Source organism: Taudactylus pleione, unplaced genomic scaffold, assembly GCF_031769625.1.
Source record: "Taudactylus pleione unplaced genomic scaffold, aTauple2 ptg000036l, whole genome shotgun sequence".
NCBI classification, from domain to species: Eukaryota; Metazoa; Chordata; class Amphibia; order Anura; family Myobatrachidae; genus Taudactylus; species Taudactylus pleione.
Genome location: NW_028284438.1, coordinates 4,323,487 through 4,343,219, shown reverse-complemented (window position 1 = coordinate 4,343,219; position 19,733 = coordinate 4,323,487). Strand labels below are relative to the sequence as shown.

The following is a 19,733-nucleotide window of genomic DNA, read 5'->3' as shown; positions in this document are numbered from 1 at the left end:
GTAGTGGATAAGGCCCCATGTCCACTTTGTCACGTATGTCCCTTTTTTTCGGATTGCCAGCTGCCGAGTAGGTACTATTCTATCTAACCTGGCAGTGTTTGAGCGATAGGATTTTGGTTTGGACCTGTATGAAATCCTTTCAGGCCTAAAGATATGGGACCTTCTACTTTTTATAGTGGATCAGGGAAGTACTATTTTGCTTTTCAACAGAACTGCAGTGGAATATAGATGTAACACTAAATAATGTATTTTAGCATTATTCATATCTGAAAATATTAATTGCGGAGTTTAGTGTTCCTTATAATACTAGAGCTCATCTTTTATTTATACATAGTGCCAATGCTTAAATGTCAGTTGATCTCTTGTGCAGTTTTCTTGTAGTAACTTCCATTTCAAGCACTGAGATTTGCTGGACTAGCTGTTTTACTTTTGAGTTAAAATTTAATTTGTCCTAGTATGACATACACTATACAGCCAAAAGTACGAGAATACCCCTTCCGCATTAGTGTGGCCATTTCAGCCACACCCATTACTAACAGGTAACATAAAATTAAGCTTACAGCCATGCAGTCTTTATAGTCAAACATTAGCAGTAGGATGGGTCGTACCAAATAGTGCCTTTCAGTGTGGCACTGTCATTGGATGCCACATTTCCACCAAGTTAGTTTCTCAAATATCTTCCTTGCTAGAGCTGATCCAGTTAACTATAAGTATTGTTATTATGAAGTGGAAATGTTAAGGAGCAGCAGCATCTCAGCCACAAAATACTAGGCCACAAAGCTCACAGAATGAGGCCTCCAATGCATTTTTCCCTTAATTTATTTTGTTATATTTCAGTGAGACTGATTATAATAATTTGCATATCTAGTAGCTATTTTCACTTGCACTATATTTTCACACTATCTGTGACAGAGCTAAAAGGGGAAGTGCATCTTTGGGCTCGATTCAATTCAACACGAATTGTATAGCGCCGGGAAGGAGCTCCCGAAACTGTTCAATTCAACACGCTGTTAAGCCCTACTAAGGAAGTCCAAAATAACTCCTGGTGCGATGCTGTTTAGTGCCCTTAATACCGTGGAAACAGCATTGCGCTGGGTAGTTTATTCGGAGAATATCGGTTCTCATGACTAAACATGTTTAGGGCACGAGAACGGCCATTCTCCGACATAACAGCGCGCTGTATTGAATAGCTCCAGGTGCTCCTTCCCGGCGCTATTCAATTTGCGTTGAATTGAATCGAGCCCCATGTCTACAGTACACATAATAATAAACAATCTGTGGTCAGGGAAAGCAACTCTCAAGAGTAAGTCTAGTAACAGGCCAAAATCAGAAGCAAAATTCAAAGACAATCCATGTGACAACAGGGCAAGATTCACAGGATCAGCACACTGAGGGCCTGATTCAGAGCCGGACGCTCTTTGAGAGCGCTCGCTCTGAATCAGGGCGTCCCTGTTTTTTTTTTAAAGACGAACTCCTGGCCGCTCGCTAAGCTGTGGGTGACCACCCACAGCTTTAGCGAGCGGCCAGGTGATGGTCGTGATGGTCACGACCATCGGGGCTTGCGACGAGACCCTTGTGGTAGGGTCTCGTTCCCGCAAGCCCCAGTGAGCTTTTGGCTCTAATAGAACCGGAAGCTCAACCACTGACATCAATCGTGATGTCAGTGGGGCCGCCCCCAAATGGCAAGCGTTCCTTCGGGATCGCCTCCGTTTGGCCAGCCACCCCCCCCTGCCCGCCTCCAAAACAGGGCAAGCTGTCAATCACAATCGACAGCCGCCCCACTTTGGTGCGAGACCTGTAGCGACAGAGCGCCCGTCGCTGGCCGGGTCTCGCGCATGCTCACGCCGGAGCCGGCGTGCGCATGCGCAGTGGGGGACCATCGACCTGCTTGTGAACACTGCACTCGCGAGCCGGTCTGAATCAGGCCCTGAGTAAGCTATCACAAGCACAGGTGCACATGAGAAGGATCCTTAAAAAGCTTGGTGACCCAATAGAGCAGTGATTCCCAACCTCGGTCCTCAAGGCACGCTAACAGTCCTGGTTTTAGTGATATCCATGATGGTGCACAGATGGTTAAATCAAATAAACTGAGGTACTAATTAAGGCACTTGTGCTCAAGTATGGCTATCCCTAAAACCTGGACTGTTAGTGTACCTTGAGGACCGTGGTTGGGAACCCCTGCAATAGAGAGTCTGGAGTTTCAGCCCCTGAGTCACATGATCAAAGAACTAAGCAGCAGAACCTATTCTGTTTTCTCAAGAAGAAGAGAAGCGGTTACCTAACAACGAGCACAAAAGCCAGGTCCGGTCTGGCCATCTGGCACTTCTGGCAAATGCCAGAGGGACTGATGGCCAATTGGACCGGTCCGGTTGCCTGCATTAGATTGGGCATGCCGTGAGGCCATACCCCTGTGACTCGTCGCATGCCCCCATGAGGTGTGGCCTGAGAGCAGCAATACTGCTGCCTGAATATGATTTTATTCATATCACAGCACAGTTCTCTCAATGTGGGGGAAAGAAGATGGTATCAGTGCTGAAGATGTCACTGGTGCGGTGCACAGACTCCTTCCACACAGGATGTAGTCGGCATCCTGGCGTGTGGGATGCCGATTGTCTAAATACCAGCGCTGAAATCCCGACAGGTCTGGATCCCGGCACCAGTATCCAGACCGTCAGCATCCCGAAAGTTAGTATCGGGGTGTTAGGGGCAGGTTAGTGTTAGGTAGCGGGGTTAGGGTTAGGCATTAAGGGTGGGTTAGGGCTAGGCACCGGGGAGGGATTGTTAAGATTAGGGTGCGGGAAGGGGGAGGTTAGGTTTAGGCACTAGGGGGAGAGGTTAGGTTTAGACACCGGGGGGGAAGGGGTGCAGGGAGGGGCAGGTTAGGTTTAGGCACTAAGGAGGGGGGGTTAGGTTTAGCATCGGGGAGGGAGGGTTAGGGTAGGTGTAGGTAAAATACTTACCAGCCGTTCTGATGGGTGTTGGGATTCTGGTTGTCGGGATTTCATACCGAACCCCTTCCACACACTTGGTGCTGCAACTGAGCAGGGTATCCCCGTAATGATAAGCTACACTTAGCACCTATGGTATTACTGTGAGACTGGTGTAGCTACAAAACATTCCCAAAATATTACCCCTCTGCCACTATGCATTACATTTGGTATGTGATTCTTGTGGTTATATGTTCTGGTGCGTGACAGACATTGGTCCTCATTCAGAGCCACTCGCTAGCGGCAGTACGCTCGTTCCGAGCGATGTTCGCACATCTGCGCATGTGTACGGATCGTTATACGCATGCGCGAACCAGTCAGTGCGGCCGAAATTCATGTGCTCGCAATATAGCGAATGCCTGCTATTTTGAGTGACAGAATGAGGCGTATGTGGGTGGTAACAGGGGAAGGTGCTTGAAAATGGGGAGTGGAGATCCGAACGCAGGCGTGCTTAAAGGTCAAAACGGGCGTTTTAAGGGAGTGCATAATTAATCCAGCAGCGTCATTGACCACGTCACTTGGTTTTTTTTAACTCAGACCCCTTGTTTTTGAACGAACGACCGCAAATAGCGAATGGGTCTGAATCAGGCCCTTTGTTCATTACCACTAAAAAAACTCCACTATGGTCTATTATTATTATTGTTTATTTATATGGCGCCACGAGTGTTCCGGAGCACCTTACAAAGTACTTAAACAAATACGTGACCAGTGACTTACAATAGAATACAGTGCAGGACAAGGACATGGATAATATACATTGCTACATTAGCGACCATAACACCCAAAAAACAACAGCATAAGCAACCAAGTGTTAGGTGCCCTAGTGGCGAGTAAGGAGTAGATGAAAATAAAGTAAAGAGAAGCACAAGAGGGTTGAGTCCCCTGCCCGCAAGAGCTTACATTCTAAAGGGATGGGGCAGACAAACATGCATGACATAGGTAGACAGGAAGGAAGGAGCATGTAGCAGCAGGTTAGGATAAGAGCTGGAAGACTTTGATGAAGTAGTGGGTCTTGAGAGCCCGTTTCAAGGATTGTAGAGCGGTGGAGAGTCTGATGGGGAGAGGGAGAGAGTTCCAAAGGTGGGAAGCAGCACGTGCAAAATCTTGGAGGTGAGAGTGGGAGGCAGTAATCAGTTGGCAGAGGCGGCGTGCATTTGTTGAATGAAGAGGGCGGCCAGGAGAGTGAAGGGAGATGGGGTCAGAGATTTAAATGGGAGAGGAATGGGTGAGGGCTTTGTAAGCGAGTGTAAGAACCTTGAATTGGTTTCTGAAGGGGAAGGGGAGCCAGTGGATGGCTTGTACGAGAGAGGAGGCAGATGTAGAACATTTGGAGAGGAAGATGAGCCGGGCAGCAGCATTGAGGACAGACTGAATAGGACAGCGATGGGAGTTTGGAAGGCCAGATATGAGGAGGTTACAGTAGTCCAATCTGGAGATGACCAGTGAGCGTATGAGGTTTTAGTAGCATCCTGGGTGAGAGAGGGTTTGATCTTGGAAATATTTTTGAGATGGAAACGACACGACTGCGAGAGGTGCTGGATATGTTGTCTAGTCAAGGGGTAATTCAACATGTGGCCCTCCAGTTGCTGTGGAACTACAGATCCCAGCAGTGTTGCTATTAATGCATGCTACAATTGTGGCAGGGCATGCTGGAATGTGTAGTTCCCCAGCAACAAGAGGGCGACATGTTGAATAGCCCTGTCTGTCCAGAGTATGTTGTTCCAGAAGTCTTTTATCTTAGAAAATCTAAAGGAACTACAATTTATTTTGTTTTTGGAGAGAATGGGCTTTCTTCTGGATACTCTTCTATGAAAGCTGTACTTGTGCATTATTTTTCTAGCATTTACTGTGTTGATTGAGTGTATCATTAAATCATTATGTATGTGGAATCTTGGAAGCAACTAATTCTTGTTCAGTTCTACAATTGTTAACAATTAAATCTATGGCCCTCATTCAGAGCCGTACGCTCTGAGCAGAGCGCACGCTCTGAATGAGGGCCGGCCTCCATGAAAATGGAGCGTCCTTCTGGACGCTCGTATAGCTGTGGGTCACCACCCACAGGCTATACGAGCGTGCATTTTGATGGCCGCGATGGTCGAGACCATCGCGACCATCGAAATTGCGAGCCGGAGCCTGCGGTTGAGGTTTTCAACCGCAAGCTCCGGAGTGATTTTGGCTCTATCAGAGCCAAAATCACTCCCACTGACATCACTAGTGATGTCAGTGGGCCGGCTTTTGACGGGAGGCGTTCCCGTGGAAACGCCCCCGTCAGGGAGGCACGCCCCCGGCACGCCTACCAAAGGGGGCGTGCTGTCAATCAACATTGACAGCACGCCCCCTTTGATCGGACACAACGAGCGAAGGACTTTCCTTCGCTCGTCGCGTCTGGCGCATGCGCACGACGGAGCTCCCTCCGTCGTGCGCATGCTCAGTCCAGAACATCGACCCACTTGCGAGCGGACAGCCGCTCGCGAGTGGGTCTGAATCAGGCCCTATGTGCATATATTTACATAGGTTGTCCTTGCTGACTAACTATCTGCATATTTATCCAATATACAAGTAAATGTTTTTCCTTTTGTCATGATTACAATGTAAGTACAGTACAGTGCAAACAGGTAATATCTTTATTAAATCAACTTTGTTTTCAATTATTTGCTCCTTTTCTTCCTACATACACTACTGGTCAAAAGTTTTAGACCACCCCCATTTTTACAGTTTTTATTAAAATGTAAGCAATTTGTTTTTATTAAAATGTAAGCAATTCAAGTCGAGCAAATAACCTGAAATGTTACAAAAGTAACTAGTAAACTGCTAGATGTTAAAAAAAAATCTTAGGTTACAAAAAACAGAAGAATAATGTCTGGCCCATAAAGCACTGCCAATGTACTACTGAGGACTGAAAGAGGATCTTATGAACCAATGAATCAAAATGTGAAATATTTGGTTCATTATGCATTGCTTTTGTACAATGTTGAGTAGGCGAAAGATGGTTTCTTAGTGGGTGGGATTTATTTCATGTTTTGCTATGAAAAGCATTCCGTTTTTAAATTTCGAGCTTAACCATACTGAGAAGTAAACCCCTGTGGTACCAACTGTCAAACATGGAGGAGGAAGCATGATGGCCTGGGGCTCTCTTGCTGGATCAAGACGGCGGCGTGCACAAAGTGACTAGCACCCTGAACCACAGCATTTTGCAGTACCATACAATACCCTCTTTTCTGCGCCTAGTTGGGCAAGGGTTCATCCTTCAGCAAGATAAGGACCCAAAACATACCTCCAGGCTATATCAGAACTACCTTTGAGGAAAAATATAAGATGATAGGCTTTAAATCCATCATGGAATGGCCAGCACACTCTCCAGACATATACTATATCGAGCTGATTTTGGATGTACTGGACAAAATGGTGAAAGCAAAGCAACCTACAAGTTCAACACATTAGTAGTAACTTCTGCAGTAGCACATGCTTGCCCGCTCCTCCATAATCTACGGTGGACTCCTGAATTTAGAGAAGTATCTTTGGGTCTCCAGGAAAGTGGACAAGTCTCCTTGTAGATTGGCAGGGCAAGGGGCCTGGTGACATGATTCGCAATGAATCATGTCATCGCGGCCCCCATCCCCAGCGATGTTTGTCGAAAAATGTGCCAAAAAAAAAAGAAGAGGGGTGCAGCTTTGATACAGTTTGCCATATCACGCCTCCAACCTGCCCACCTTCACCTCCCTCTCCTGGAGAGGGACTTGCCAATGTTAGCAAGTATACAACAGTGTTGGGAAGAACTTCCCAAATAATATTTGATTTTCATTGTAGACAGAATGGTGTGTTTGCCAGTTATATCTGGCTACTTTGATAATTAAAAATGTTAGATTAAATTTTGTTAAATAAAATCCTATTATTTATTTGTTATATCTCCAATTGTTTGTTTATTCTATGTTTTAACGTCAGAGTACATTGAGACATTAAACTGTGTAAATGTATAAAAACTGGAAAAATGGAGGTGTTCTAAAACTTTTGTCCAGTAGTGTATGTGCTACAATATCAAGTATCTCACAAATGTGTCCACATACACTGTGCATCTGTACACCAGGACTCCTGGTGCGACTGTGATGCTCTGAGATAAGTAGCGTAATGTATTGTTCTTTAAATTTACACACAGTCTACTAGAGACACTAGGCTACGACTTTAAGTGCAAAGGAACTGGTTTTACACACACAAAGTCGCAGAAGAAACATCTCAGAACATGACATGAAAAAACTGCGGCTTCTAGCATTGGAGCCCTATTTACACAAATTCAGACAGTTGCACACAGATATACAAATGGTGCAAAACCCAGTGGTCTGTGTACGCTAGCAATGCAGTTTTGTCACTTCCAGTTGTTTTATTTATGCGAATAAGACGTACATTCTGAGCGAAAAAGGCGCTTGGGACCTTGCGTGCCGAGAGGGGCTATTTGGCATGTCTGAAGCCACAGTACAAAAGGACACATCTGTACATAAAGCACTAATCCACGGCACTCACCATTCCTAGCTTTGGGGTGCAACATGGTATGTGACCACATTGTTTAAATAGAAATCACAGGGACTCTGCACTCACCATAATACAGTGTTTCCCAACCTCGGTCCTCAAGGCACACTAACAGTCCAGGTTTTAGTGATATCCATGTCTAAGCACAGATGATTAAAACAAAATAACTGAGGAACTAATTAGGACACCTGTTCTCAAGTATGGCTATCCTTAAAACCTGGACTGTTAGTGGGCCTTGAGGACTGTGGTTGGGAACCCCTGCCATAATAACTAATAATAATAATTGTTTATTATTATTAATTTTTATAATTAATCATTTTTGTGATCACATTTTCTCATGCACCCCTCTTAACTAGTTATCTAACTTGTGTCAGCTGATGCTTTGCAACAGGTGTGCTTGGTAACTGTCTCACATTTAAAAGCAAAGTTGCTGTGAGCTTTAAACCTTGATAGCATACCCTGAGTTTAACACTAATGTGATGGCTATGTCCATGTTATAATTCTGAGCAATAGAGTAGGGACTTGCAGTAAAGTGGGGTCCCGTAACGATGGGCTGCAAGCTTAAATGCATTGATCAATTCATGAACCAAAACCCCACTGTTTATTATGTTTATTATTATTATTATTATTATTAGTAATTATGGTGAGCGCAGAGCCCCAGTGATTTCTATTTAAACAACGTGGTCACATACCGTGTTGCACCCCTAAACTAGGAATGGTGAGTGCCGTGGATTAGTGCTTTTTGTATATATATATATATATATATATTATATTTCCATGTAGCTTTCACCAATACCCCACATACATGCACTGACACACTGAGTCACGTGATTTGTTGGTGACTTCTACAATTATTATTATAATTCCATAATTGTGTAATCTCAAAGTCATATTATACAATCTCTGTAGTATCATGTTTCTCTCGTTTGATGCTTTGTGATGTGCAGCTTGACACAGACAAGTTCCTGCAGTGACTGGTACTTGTGATTCATCAGTATGAAGCCACCTCCTCTTTCCCTGTTACATTTTGCATCATTTTCCTATTTGTCAACGTTAGAAGTGATAGTACTGGCTGTGGGTTAGACCTGGAAAACAAGCAAAGCTATTACAGTGCCGGAAAGTGTCCAAAGCTCAAGCTTCTGCCACGTCTCCCTCTAAAGCACACACTGCCCTCCCTTTCCTTCATGCTGTATTGTAGGCATAACAAAGGCATATGAATTGCTGCATTGCTCCAAACTAAGCAGATTATACATTGATTTTACAAAGAAAACATCTCTGCGTATCTTAAGATATGGTATTAATTGTTAAGTTATAGGTATTGTCTGCCAATATATTAAGTCATTTAATTAACTTGAACTTGTTACAGAAACACAGAGATGTGCTCAATTTTAATACAATTTCTCTGTTATATTACTCGATCTAACTCATATACGGCCCCCAGAGAACTCAGAAGGGAAAACATGAAGTGTAGTCGGTTTATGGCTTGGGTACTCTGTATTTGTGTTTCTTATCTTTTGTACTGAGTTAATAGTTATGTGAGTAGTCTGATAGAAGACTGTGGCCAGCTGAAATGCACATCAGTATTATACTATATGTGGGCTTGCATGCATGATATTGGTGTTTACATTTAATGCAAGACACAAAATATACTGGAACAAAGGACCTCATTCAGAGTCGGTCGTTGCGGCCGCACGGTCGTACGCCACCGATGTTCGCTAAACTGCGCATGCGTAAAGTTCGCAATGCGTGTGCGCAAACTAGCTGCTATGATCAGAAATTTCTCTCTCCTTGAACACAGCCAGGTCGGTAGTTTGTGTGACAGAATGAGGCGTTTGTGGGTGGTAACAGGGGAAGGTGCTTGAAAACGGGGCAGTGGAGATCCGAACGCAGGCGTGCCTAATTATGCGAACGGCGTTTTATGGGAGTGCATAATTAGCAAAGTAGTGTCATGGCACACGTGACATGGGTGATTTGTACACTGACCTGATCATAGTGCTTAAGAGAGGGTATGGTCAACCTTAAGCTCTACGACCAGTTCCGATGGTTATCGATGGTCTCGATTAATCCTTATATGGCCGGAGATGATGTGTAATGCGTATGAGAAGGGGGCGTATTTTTTGTCTTACGGCCGCATCCTCCCCTTGGTTGGCCAGCTAACGATCCGATCTTAAGGACGCAACGTGCAAGTGCATCATTTGCATATCCTTTTCCCTTACGACCGTGCGGCCGCAACGACCGACTCTGAATTAGGGCCCTCATTCAGAGCCGGACGCTATTTGCGGTCGTTCGTTTAAAAACAAGGGGTGGCTATTTAAATGATCCGTACGCACATTGCAGTGTGTTCACACCTCTAAGTCTGAACGAACGAGCAAAACATACGCTCGTTTATTTGTTAAAAACGCCCCCTGGCCGCACGCATCCTACGTCATGTCCGCTATTTATTAGATTAATCGAGTACATCGACCAGCGTATGAACTGCTCGCTATTCTTGTGGTTGGTGTTTGCTACCACAAATTTGCGTGCAGTTCTGGCTATAAAATAACCCAGTGACGTGGTCAATGACGCTGCTGTTTTAAATATACACACCCATAAAACGCCCGTTTTGACCTTTAAGCACGCCTGCGTTCGGATCTCCACACCCCATTTTCAAGCACCTTCCCCTGTTACCACCCACATACGCCTCATTCTGTCACTCAAAATAGCAGGCACTCGCTATATAGCGTACAAAGGATTTTCGGCCGCACTGACTGGTTCGCGCATGCGTACTAAAAAGCGTACGCATGCGCAGATGTGCAAACATCGCTCGGAACGAGCGTACTGCCGCTAACGAGCGGCTCTGAATGAGGGCCTAGGTCCAGAATCCCTTTAAAGTGCATACTTTTTCCATTTGGTATGAGTCTTCTCTGATGTGCTGTTATTTTTATTACAGCTACATCTTAAAGTTATTTTTTTAGTATGAAAATTATATGCAGCATCTCTAAATGAAAATAAAGTTAAATGAATACATACAAATCAATTGAGATGTTTTGATATAGTAAGTAGTGTAGTTACGGTGACAGTTGTTTATGTGTGGAAAGAATCCGTAAATTTGAGAGACACTTTTTGTTAGTGTGTATAGTTGTATGTGCGATTGACAGATTGTTAATCATTTAATAATGAAATCATACACAATTTGATTGCCTGTGTGATTACTGTACATTATAGTTGCTCTGAGCGACCATGGGCTGGGTTGGCTAAGTGTGAAAGGCAAATTGCATTTTGGGTACAAACCATTATTCTTTTAAATTACCTTCCTATCTTCTATTTCTCTTCTCATACTCTATTTCCCATTCTGATTGTGTTTCCTACAGCTTCTCAAAATTGTTTTTTTTCCTTAACAAAAGTTTCCTTCTCATTCTTAAATTACAATGTATTTTTCATGCTGTTTCTAATTATACAGTACAAGGTTCAGGATGGCTGGAATTGTAATCCATATACACTATTTACAACTGACTGTATTGTTCTCTCTGTTCTAGATAATTTGAAATTTTGCCATTGCTAATGAAAGTGTCATCAGAATGAGTCAGCAAGGCTATGTGGCACCTTCTCCATACTCCCAGCCTCAGCCTGGATTAGGAGGTTATCCTCCCGGCTATGGAACGCCTGCGATGTCACCTACCTATGGACATTGTGCTGGGTCAAATGTTGGATCTCCTCCACCTCAAATAGGTCTGTATTTTAATTAAATTAAGAAATATGTAGCATTTGGTGTCTATTGGACACGAAAAGTTACTGCTGATATTTACATTTTTGGAGGGCCTTCTGTTGAGCTTAAAAAATGTAAATGAAAAGGACCTGCTGGCTGATGGATTTTACTGTCTCCCAATAGTACATTATTTTTTTCAAGCCTCAACAGAGGGATAATTGTTGCGCAACATAACCAATAGAACTGGAGTGTGGGGGAATTTTTACCTACATACTACCCTTTGTTTCAAGCAAGAAAAAAAAATAGTTGTCCTTTACTTTGTTTGTAATTCTTTCCTATGTAGAACAGTGTAAGGGACATATTTATTAAACCAAAATCATGCGGTAACAGTTGTTTCTCGTTCCCTTATCTGGGGGACACTTTTTGACCATTGGGTATAATGAGGGTTGAGGAAACAGCACTTAATCAGTTAACTTTTTAGGGTATAAAGCTCCTCCGCACCAACCCCTTCCTCAGTTTTCATTAAGTGCTGGTAGGAGTAGGTCAGCACTAGTTAGCTTAGTATATATTTTTATTTTGGCTATGGGCTTACCCTGTAGTTTGCGCCTCAGAGACCTCTCCTTACCTCAAGCCGGGGCGGTCTGGATGGCCGCAGCGGCTCCCTGACAAACTTGTGTAGCACTGCACAGCGGCAGGGTGGCAGATGAAGGGGGGACCAGAGGCACCAGTGGGGAGGGCGGTGCTGGGTGCAGCGTGGCTGCATGTTAATGCTGGCAGCGAGGTGAGCTCCTGCCAGCCGAGCTGAGTCCAAGCTGCATGCAGGCTGTGTGAGAGGCACTAGAGGTGCTCTCTAACAGATGGAAGGAACATGTGGATGCCAATTACAGATGACACCAGCTGCAAACCAGGCAGTGACCTTGTCTAATGAAAGGGGGGGGGGGAGCTGTGTTTAAGCCTAACTCTTCAACCTTTTCATTATGGTGAGAGAGGAGCCCATTTCTCACCCTAATGAAAAGGTTGAAGAGTTAGAGTAGAAGCTCTCAGGTGACGTGCTGAGGTAAGATGTCAGATTGAACAAGGAGTTTAGCCAGAGAGGAATTTTGCTACAGACCTACAGCTGAAAAGAGGATCTGCTGATGACAACCTGCAAAGCTCCTCTCTTCCCTCTTCTCTCAGTGACTGAAGTCTAGATATGTATCTGACAAAGATAAATTAATTTCATTCAGATATGTATTGTATGTTTTTCTCTTTTTATGCTGTCGTAATATCAGTATAATGCTGTAATTGTGACAAGTTTACCTTGTAAAAGTTTGGTAATGGCTTAGAAGGGAAATACTTCCAAGTCTAAACCTGGAGGAGGGAAGTCCAGTTCCACCATTTTTGTTCCAGTTGTCAGGCTAAATTACCTTCTTGGGATACACATGCTTGATGTGCTGCTTGCGAGGAGGTACATGGTCCGCGACTGGTTGCGGAGAAATCGGCTGGTCCGGTGGAGGAACTAGCCGGATTAGGTCTTTTGCCCTTTCCATAGTTTCAGTTATAAGAGAGGAATTGTCTAATTTTGTATCCAACCAGAATAAGTTTGATTCGCAACAGGGTGTAGCCAAGATAGGACAAGCTCTTATCATGTTAAATTCATTCTCCACGGGGGTCTGGGCTCTAGGGCCTGCCGAGGTTACATCCTGGGCCAAATCAATAGAAGGGACAGCTTTAGGTTTAGAAAGGACGTCCTCTTCACTAGAGAAATTGTTACCCTCAACCCGGCCAAAATCACGTAAGCAACAGTTTCTGGTTTCTCAGAATCTGACATTTAGTCTGATGAGGAAAGATGAATTGAAAAGTCTGAGGTAGAGGATTCAGTTTCCTTTATACAAGAATGATTCTAGGGAGTGAGGATTTGGTTAAAGCAGTAGCGCCAGGTCCTTGACCCAGAGCATGGTGTTAATCAGGAAAATATATCTAATGATTTGTCAAAACACAAAATTAAAGGAAAGGTCCATTGTTTTCCCCTCCTGTTCATAATTATGTGATTTAATTGCAAAACCATGTGCAAATCTGGAAAAGAAGTTTCAGGTGCCATGTAGGTTTCCTTCCATGTGCCCTATTTCGGATAATGATATTGTATATAACGAACAGTCACAGAGAGTAGATTTTCCTACAACAAGATCATCTAAAGCCACGGCTCTCCCTATTCCGGATGGAGCTACCCAGACCATACAGTAAATGTGAAAGTGTGTTGAATATCCATTTATTTATGAAGGTGCAGCATTAAGACCTAGTATGGCCTCAGTCTGGGTAGTAAAGGCTATGGAGAAGTGGATCAACCTTTTATTAGAAGACATCCAGTCAGACAGCCCTGGGTTCCAATTGTTGTCTATGACAAAGCAACTCAAAGTGGGAGCAGATTACATTGCAGAAGCCACTTTGGATGCATCTTTGATTCAGTCAAAGATTTCAGGTCTAGCAGTGGTGGCTAGATGAGTGTTGTAGTTAAAATCTTGGGATGCGGATATAGAGACTAAAGCTGCCCATCCACTAGATGACAGGCAAAAGACTGCATTATTACGACATTGTAATCGTGCAGTCGTTTGTCTGTCTGATGTTCCTTCACTGAACGAGTAGTCATTCAGTGAAGGCAGATCAATCATCTGCAAACATGTTGAACCTGACGATATCGTCAGGTTGTACAACATATTTGTAAGATGATACTGTAGATGTCTAAACGACCAGCGGGAGAGCGCAATAGATATTTTTTAAACAATCTGCAAACGATTTTCAAACTATAATCGAATGATTCTCGAACAATTATCGAATAATCGAATGATAACGATATCGTTATCGTTCAATCGCTCAATTTAATCGTCTAGTGGATGGGCACCTTAAAGGTGCATACAGACGTAACGATTTGTGTATGCAACGATTTTCCTTCAGATTTTCCCTTGAAAAAGTGAACGATTTTTTGTTATGTACTGAACGATTTTGTCAACTATTTCCTGAACGATGAATGAAATAAGATGTAAATGAAGTTGAAATAGATAGTCAGTTCAGGGAGTGGCCGTCGTTCATCATTCATCGTTCGTTGCTGTCAAACATAAACGATTTTCTGAACAAAAATCATCATGTTGGACAGTCAGAAGGGACGATGAACGAAAACTACAAATTGCAAACAGGAGTGCGCATTTCTGATTTTCGTTCATTGTTCAAACTCAGAAACGGAACGATTTTTTGAACGACTTAACGATAACGACGTCATTAACGACAAATCATTCAAAATATCGTTACGTGTGTACGCACCTTGAGTGGTCTTTAGAAGTCACAGGTGGGAAAAGTTCTTTCTTACTTTTACAGGATTTCTCATTATTATTCATTATATAAATTTGTTACAGTGTTCCATTTTATTTACACATAGGCTAATCACCCAAACCAGTTTGCTTGGGTCATTAGCATATGAACAGACATGGCTCACACACACAGGACATTAGACAAAGGTTCTTACCACTTCCTGTTCTGGTCCGTAGTCACAGCGGCTCAAGATAGCACCTCACAAAGCATTTATTCATTATAATTCATAATAATGCCTGGACTCACCTGGATTTGATATGGTCAAGAAATGTTCCCCAGATAAAGAAAAGAGAAAACAAGATTTTTGATTCTTACCAGTTAAATCTCTATCTTTGAATACATTTGGGGGACACGTCGATCCCTCCCTTGTTGTTTGTGTGTATGAATAGGATGCAATCCTGTCCTTAGTTCTTCAACCTTTCCTTAGGGCTCTTTAAGTTAAAACTGAGGAAGGGGATGTAGGGGCGCAGCTTAATACCCTAAAATTTTAACTCAATAAGAGTTGGCTCCCCAGCCCTCAATATGCCCCACGGTCAAGAAGTGTCCCCCAGATAAACTCAGAGAAAGAAATTTAACTGCTAAGTACTAAAAATCTTGTTTTCTGCATGACTTAGGCATGTTTATAATATCTGGGCTATAACAAAAGCTGAACTCAGGATATATTAGAGATATCTTCTACGTTCAGCTGAGTACCACAGTCCACATTAGAGACTACGGTCTCATCAATCCCCAAAAGCAAGCATTTCAGAGGTTGACTTCTCAATAGATGGCACCAATTTTGGATACGTTAACCATTGTAGCCTTTGGCTACAGATTTTTAAAACTTTATTTTTGCCATAGAGGGATCTATGCTTGACATGTGAAGCCTGATGGTAGAACATGTTCTGTATGTATGCCAGGTCCGAACCCAGCAGTAAAAGGATTACTCTATCCAGGCGTCGAAATCCCAACGCCTATCATTATCCCTATGTCGGGATCCCGATGCCTGGCATCCCGAATGAAGGGAAGCTGGTAGCAGACAGCAGCGGGGGGAGGGGGGAGAGTTAGGTTAGGGTAGGGGCTCCCGGGGGGGACTTATGATCAGGCACCCCCCCGGGAGGGTTAGGTTTAGGGTGCAGGGAGGTGGGGTTAGGTTTAGGAACTTACGGGGGGAGGTTAGGGTTAGGGGGGGAGTTTAGGGTTAGGCACCCCTAAGGGAGGGTTAGGGGGGGAGAGGGTTAGGAATAGTTTAATTACTTACCCCGTAGGGATCTTCTCTGGCCGGTCTTCTGGCGTCGGGATTTCAACCACCGGACACATACTGATTCCCCAGGACAGACTCTTATTAGAGCCACTGTCCTGACAAAATCATTTTGTTAGTCACCCAAAATAATTTCTTATCACAATATGCGTCAATAAGAAATTATGGTTTGTGGGTTGCCCACTGCCAACAAAGATAAATAGGCCCCCAAGTCATTACAAATTCTTTATTTTGACACCAGGCTCTTTCAGGTTGGACAGAACGTATATATAGCTTTACTGGGGAAAATAACACAACTACAAGGATGGGGCTTTGTGATACCTACAGTCAGTAGCGTCTCCAGGCACGGGCAAGCCGGTCCGTCGCCCGGAGCACCACTGTATCCAGAGGGCGCAAGAAACACCCACCACCCTCCCGGAGGTAGAGTAAGTATTTAAGCTCAGGGGGAGGGAGCGGAGGAGGGAAGGGGCGGCAACTCCATACGGCGCTGGGCGCAGCACAGTCTAGCGCCGGCCCTGCCTACAGTATATCTGTTATGGCATTACTCAGTATTTTCACATTTGCCTGCCTTCTTAAGCCACTTCATCAGGCATTTTATAATGTACTTAGTGAAATGTGCAGAGAAGAATAGATAATAACCGCACTGAGGGCCTGATTCAGACCTGTTCGCACGTAGCCTGCCGATGTTTGCAATCTGCGCATGTGTACAAGACGCAATGCGCGTCTGTGAACTAGTCCATGCGATTGGGAATCGTTTGCAGCCTGTACACAGATACACTCCACAAGTATGAGTGACAGGACGAGCCGTTTGTGGGTGGTGACAGGGGGTGGTCAATGGTAACAGGGCTGTGGTGGTGCAAACGCAGGCGTGTCTGAGCGTCTTAACGCCATTTCAGGGGATGCATTATTAAGACGCAGCGTCAGTGTACACGTCACATGGCTAAATTACACACAGCAGCACTCGCAGTGCTTGCGGGTAGGGAATGGTCAGCCACAAGTGCTGCGTATGGGTCCGATGTTACTCGATGTTACCAATTGTTTATTTAACTTCCTGGAGATGACGTATATTACTAAGATCAAGTGGGCATCTTGTGTCAGGCTGGTGGGTGTCTAAATACACACCGCGATCGCATGGCAAGACATAGTGGGCGTGCTAATGTCTTGCTAGCGATTGCAGGATTTACATGCTTTGGCTGCTGACGGCTGTGCAGCCTAGCAACCAGGTCTGAGGCAGGCCCTGAGGGCCTGATTCAGAGATGGATGGAATTGCACAGCCGCAAACAAGCGGCTGTGCAATTGCATCAATGTAAAATACAAATGCATAAGGAGGTGTCAGACACCTTCTTGTTGCATCTGAGTGATCGCAGTGCTGGGACCGAGGGCGCAGCCTGGGATCACCATCTGCACAATTGCGGCCATCGGCAGCGATTGTTGTCCATTCGGCCAGGCTGCGGTAGCTGAAGCTTACTACAGCCTAACCAGGTCCTGGCAGATTGCGAGGCCAGGAAGTCTGCGTGCACCTATTTCCAGGAACGCTGCAGCATGTCAATCAGGCTGCGGCTGTGAGGCTCTGTGAGTGAACTCGCAGACGGTGGGCTGCACATGCACAGTACACCTCCTGTGCATGTGCAGTCCTCCCACCATCGGAGATGTGCGCTAACCATCGGGTTAGTGTACATCTCTGAATCAGGCCCTGAGTGACGTTGTCCATATATTCCTGAGCTAAATACCTTCAAATAATGTCAGGTATATAAATGCAATGAATGTAGTGTTCAGGAGGTGCTCCTAGAATAGAATACAAGCTACATATAGTTGAAATGGAATACAATTCCAAAATACAAAGAAATTCCCTATAGGGCAATCATGGACAAAATTAAAAAATAGTGAAAAGGTGTCATTTTTGTGAGCACAAATACTCTACATATATAGCACATTTCAGACCACAGTCGACAGTTCTTCCCGGCTTCACCCAAATACGCAATGATACTTTTTGGAAAGGAAATGTATCTGTTGGGAAAGCACAAAATGTTTATACAGTGAGAACAAATTCTAGATCATTCTGACATGGTCAAACTCCGACAATATAGAAAATCGTTTAAACTTTAAGTTTCTTTGTCAGACATGCTGCAAAGTACAGACAATGAAAATATTTGCCGCTCAATAATCTCATGTTATAACTGAGAAGAAACAAAGCTCTGCTGTCTTTTTTTTTGGGATTTAATCCCAGTGATCACTATGACAGTACTTCAGATACATTTAACATATTGGTATTTTACAGACATGTACACTGTATTTGTGTATATTAAAATTGAGCAAATGTTGAAGTTTGGGGTGAGTTATAATGTGTATAAATTATTTTTTGTAATTAATAGATAATTTTGCAAATCTTCCTTTGAGATGTGCAATTAACTGAATTACTACATCATATTTATTTTTCTCTGGCACTCTAAACTTTTTTGAAAATAGGAAATATTTGTATTATTAGATGAATTTCCGTATTGTAGTATTAGGTTATTCTATAGCGATATACCCAGTATAATAAATACAGAATTATGATTTACAGTGATTCTAGTCAGTTTGTGTTTTATTTTGTTGGGTTTTGGATTATATTACACAAGTTGGAATTACTTATAAGATTTCTCACATTTTTTGCACAGGACATACTGTATTTTGGAAACATTGGTGGCCCTTCAATAAATGCTAGGTGAGGTAAACAGCAAATATTATAGGTATATTTATTAAGTAAGGCATTATTTGTCCCGTTACTTGCAGCAGTTAGATATGCTATATTGACGCAATTTACCAAGAGACTCTTGCTGAGAAAGTGCATCTGATAGGAAGCTGTCCCGGGAAAAGAGTTTGTAGTTTAATGATAGTTTCTGATATCCCTATACTGGTGGGTTCTACCTCTGTGTGCCACTGCTCATTGGAGGCCATTTATATTTACAAGTGCTAACTAAATACACAATTATGTGAAAATAATAAAAATATTGTATATCTTGCTGTAGCTGGTATGAAAACTGCTGTACCATTTGGATCTCCTGCTCCTCTGAACTCTCCTCAAAATAATTCATATAATGGACCAAATTCATCTGGAAATCACATGCAGAGGTATTTTTCTGATATTTACTATAATTTACTTGTACTCCTTAGTTCTGCATGTTTATCTGACCTCTTTATTTTCAGGCAGCAAGGACCTCCAACTACAAATAACGTGTCACCTTCCTACCCTCCTTTTGGTCAGTCTCCATCTCATTTCAACAATGTTGCTCCTCCCCCTGTTCATCAGATGACCAACCAAATTAACAACCTGCAACTAGGAGGCTATGGTAATTGTTTTTCCCTATGTTATATGTCTTCACTATAGGTTCCAAAGTATTATGTTCACAAACAATGGTGTTTAATCATTAGATGAGAGACTATCTGTTAAAATGGCTCACTACACTTAATGCCTCTGTGCGCTTGAAAGCCCTCTAAATCCAAAAAACAATTTCTGAAACATACTACAGGTAGTAGTATTCACATGTACAGTACAGGAATGGGTATCCGGCGGTTCGATTCCCGTCAGCGGCAGCCCGACAGGAGCAGAGTGCGAAGCAGCGGAAGCCCGACAGCGCTGGAAATCCCGATCGTGGCTAGGTAAGTATCTGCTAACCTAACCTAACCCCCCTAACCCTAACCCTCCTTAGGGGTGCCTAACCCTAACTTCTTCCCCAAGTGCCTAACCCTAATCCCCCCCCTTCCCCGCTGCCTAAACCTAAGTCCCCCGGGGGGGTGCCTAACCCTAAGTCCCCCCCGGGGGTGCCTGACCCTAACCCTCCCTCTCCCTAACCCTAACCCTCCCGGGGGGGTGCCTAACCCTAAGTCCTCCCCGGGAGCTCTAAACCTAACCCTCCCCACCGCGGCTGTCCGCTCGCGGCGCCCGGCATCACTACGATCGTGATGCCGGGCGCTGGTC

At 43.8% G+C, this 19,733-nt stretch overlaps 1 protein-coding gene across 1 annotated transcript in view; it reads left to right on the top strand.

Moving 5' to 3' along the window:
- The window catches only part of SEC24D (SEC24 homolog D, COPII component), a 160,024-nt gene that overhangs the window by 16,716 nt on the left and 123,575 nt on the right, over positions 1-19,733 (top strand). The window contains exons 2-4 of the mRNA XM_088452248.1: positions 11,024-11,216; positions 18,784-18,886; positions 18,962-19,104. Coding sequence (XP_088308374.1) covers positions 11,066-11,216; positions 18,784-18,886; positions 18,962-19,104 — 397 coding nt within the window. The 5' untranslated portion in view covers positions 11,024-11,065. The remainder of the gene's footprint in view (positions 1-11,023; positions 11,217-18,783; positions 18,887-18,961; positions 19,105-19,733) is intronic.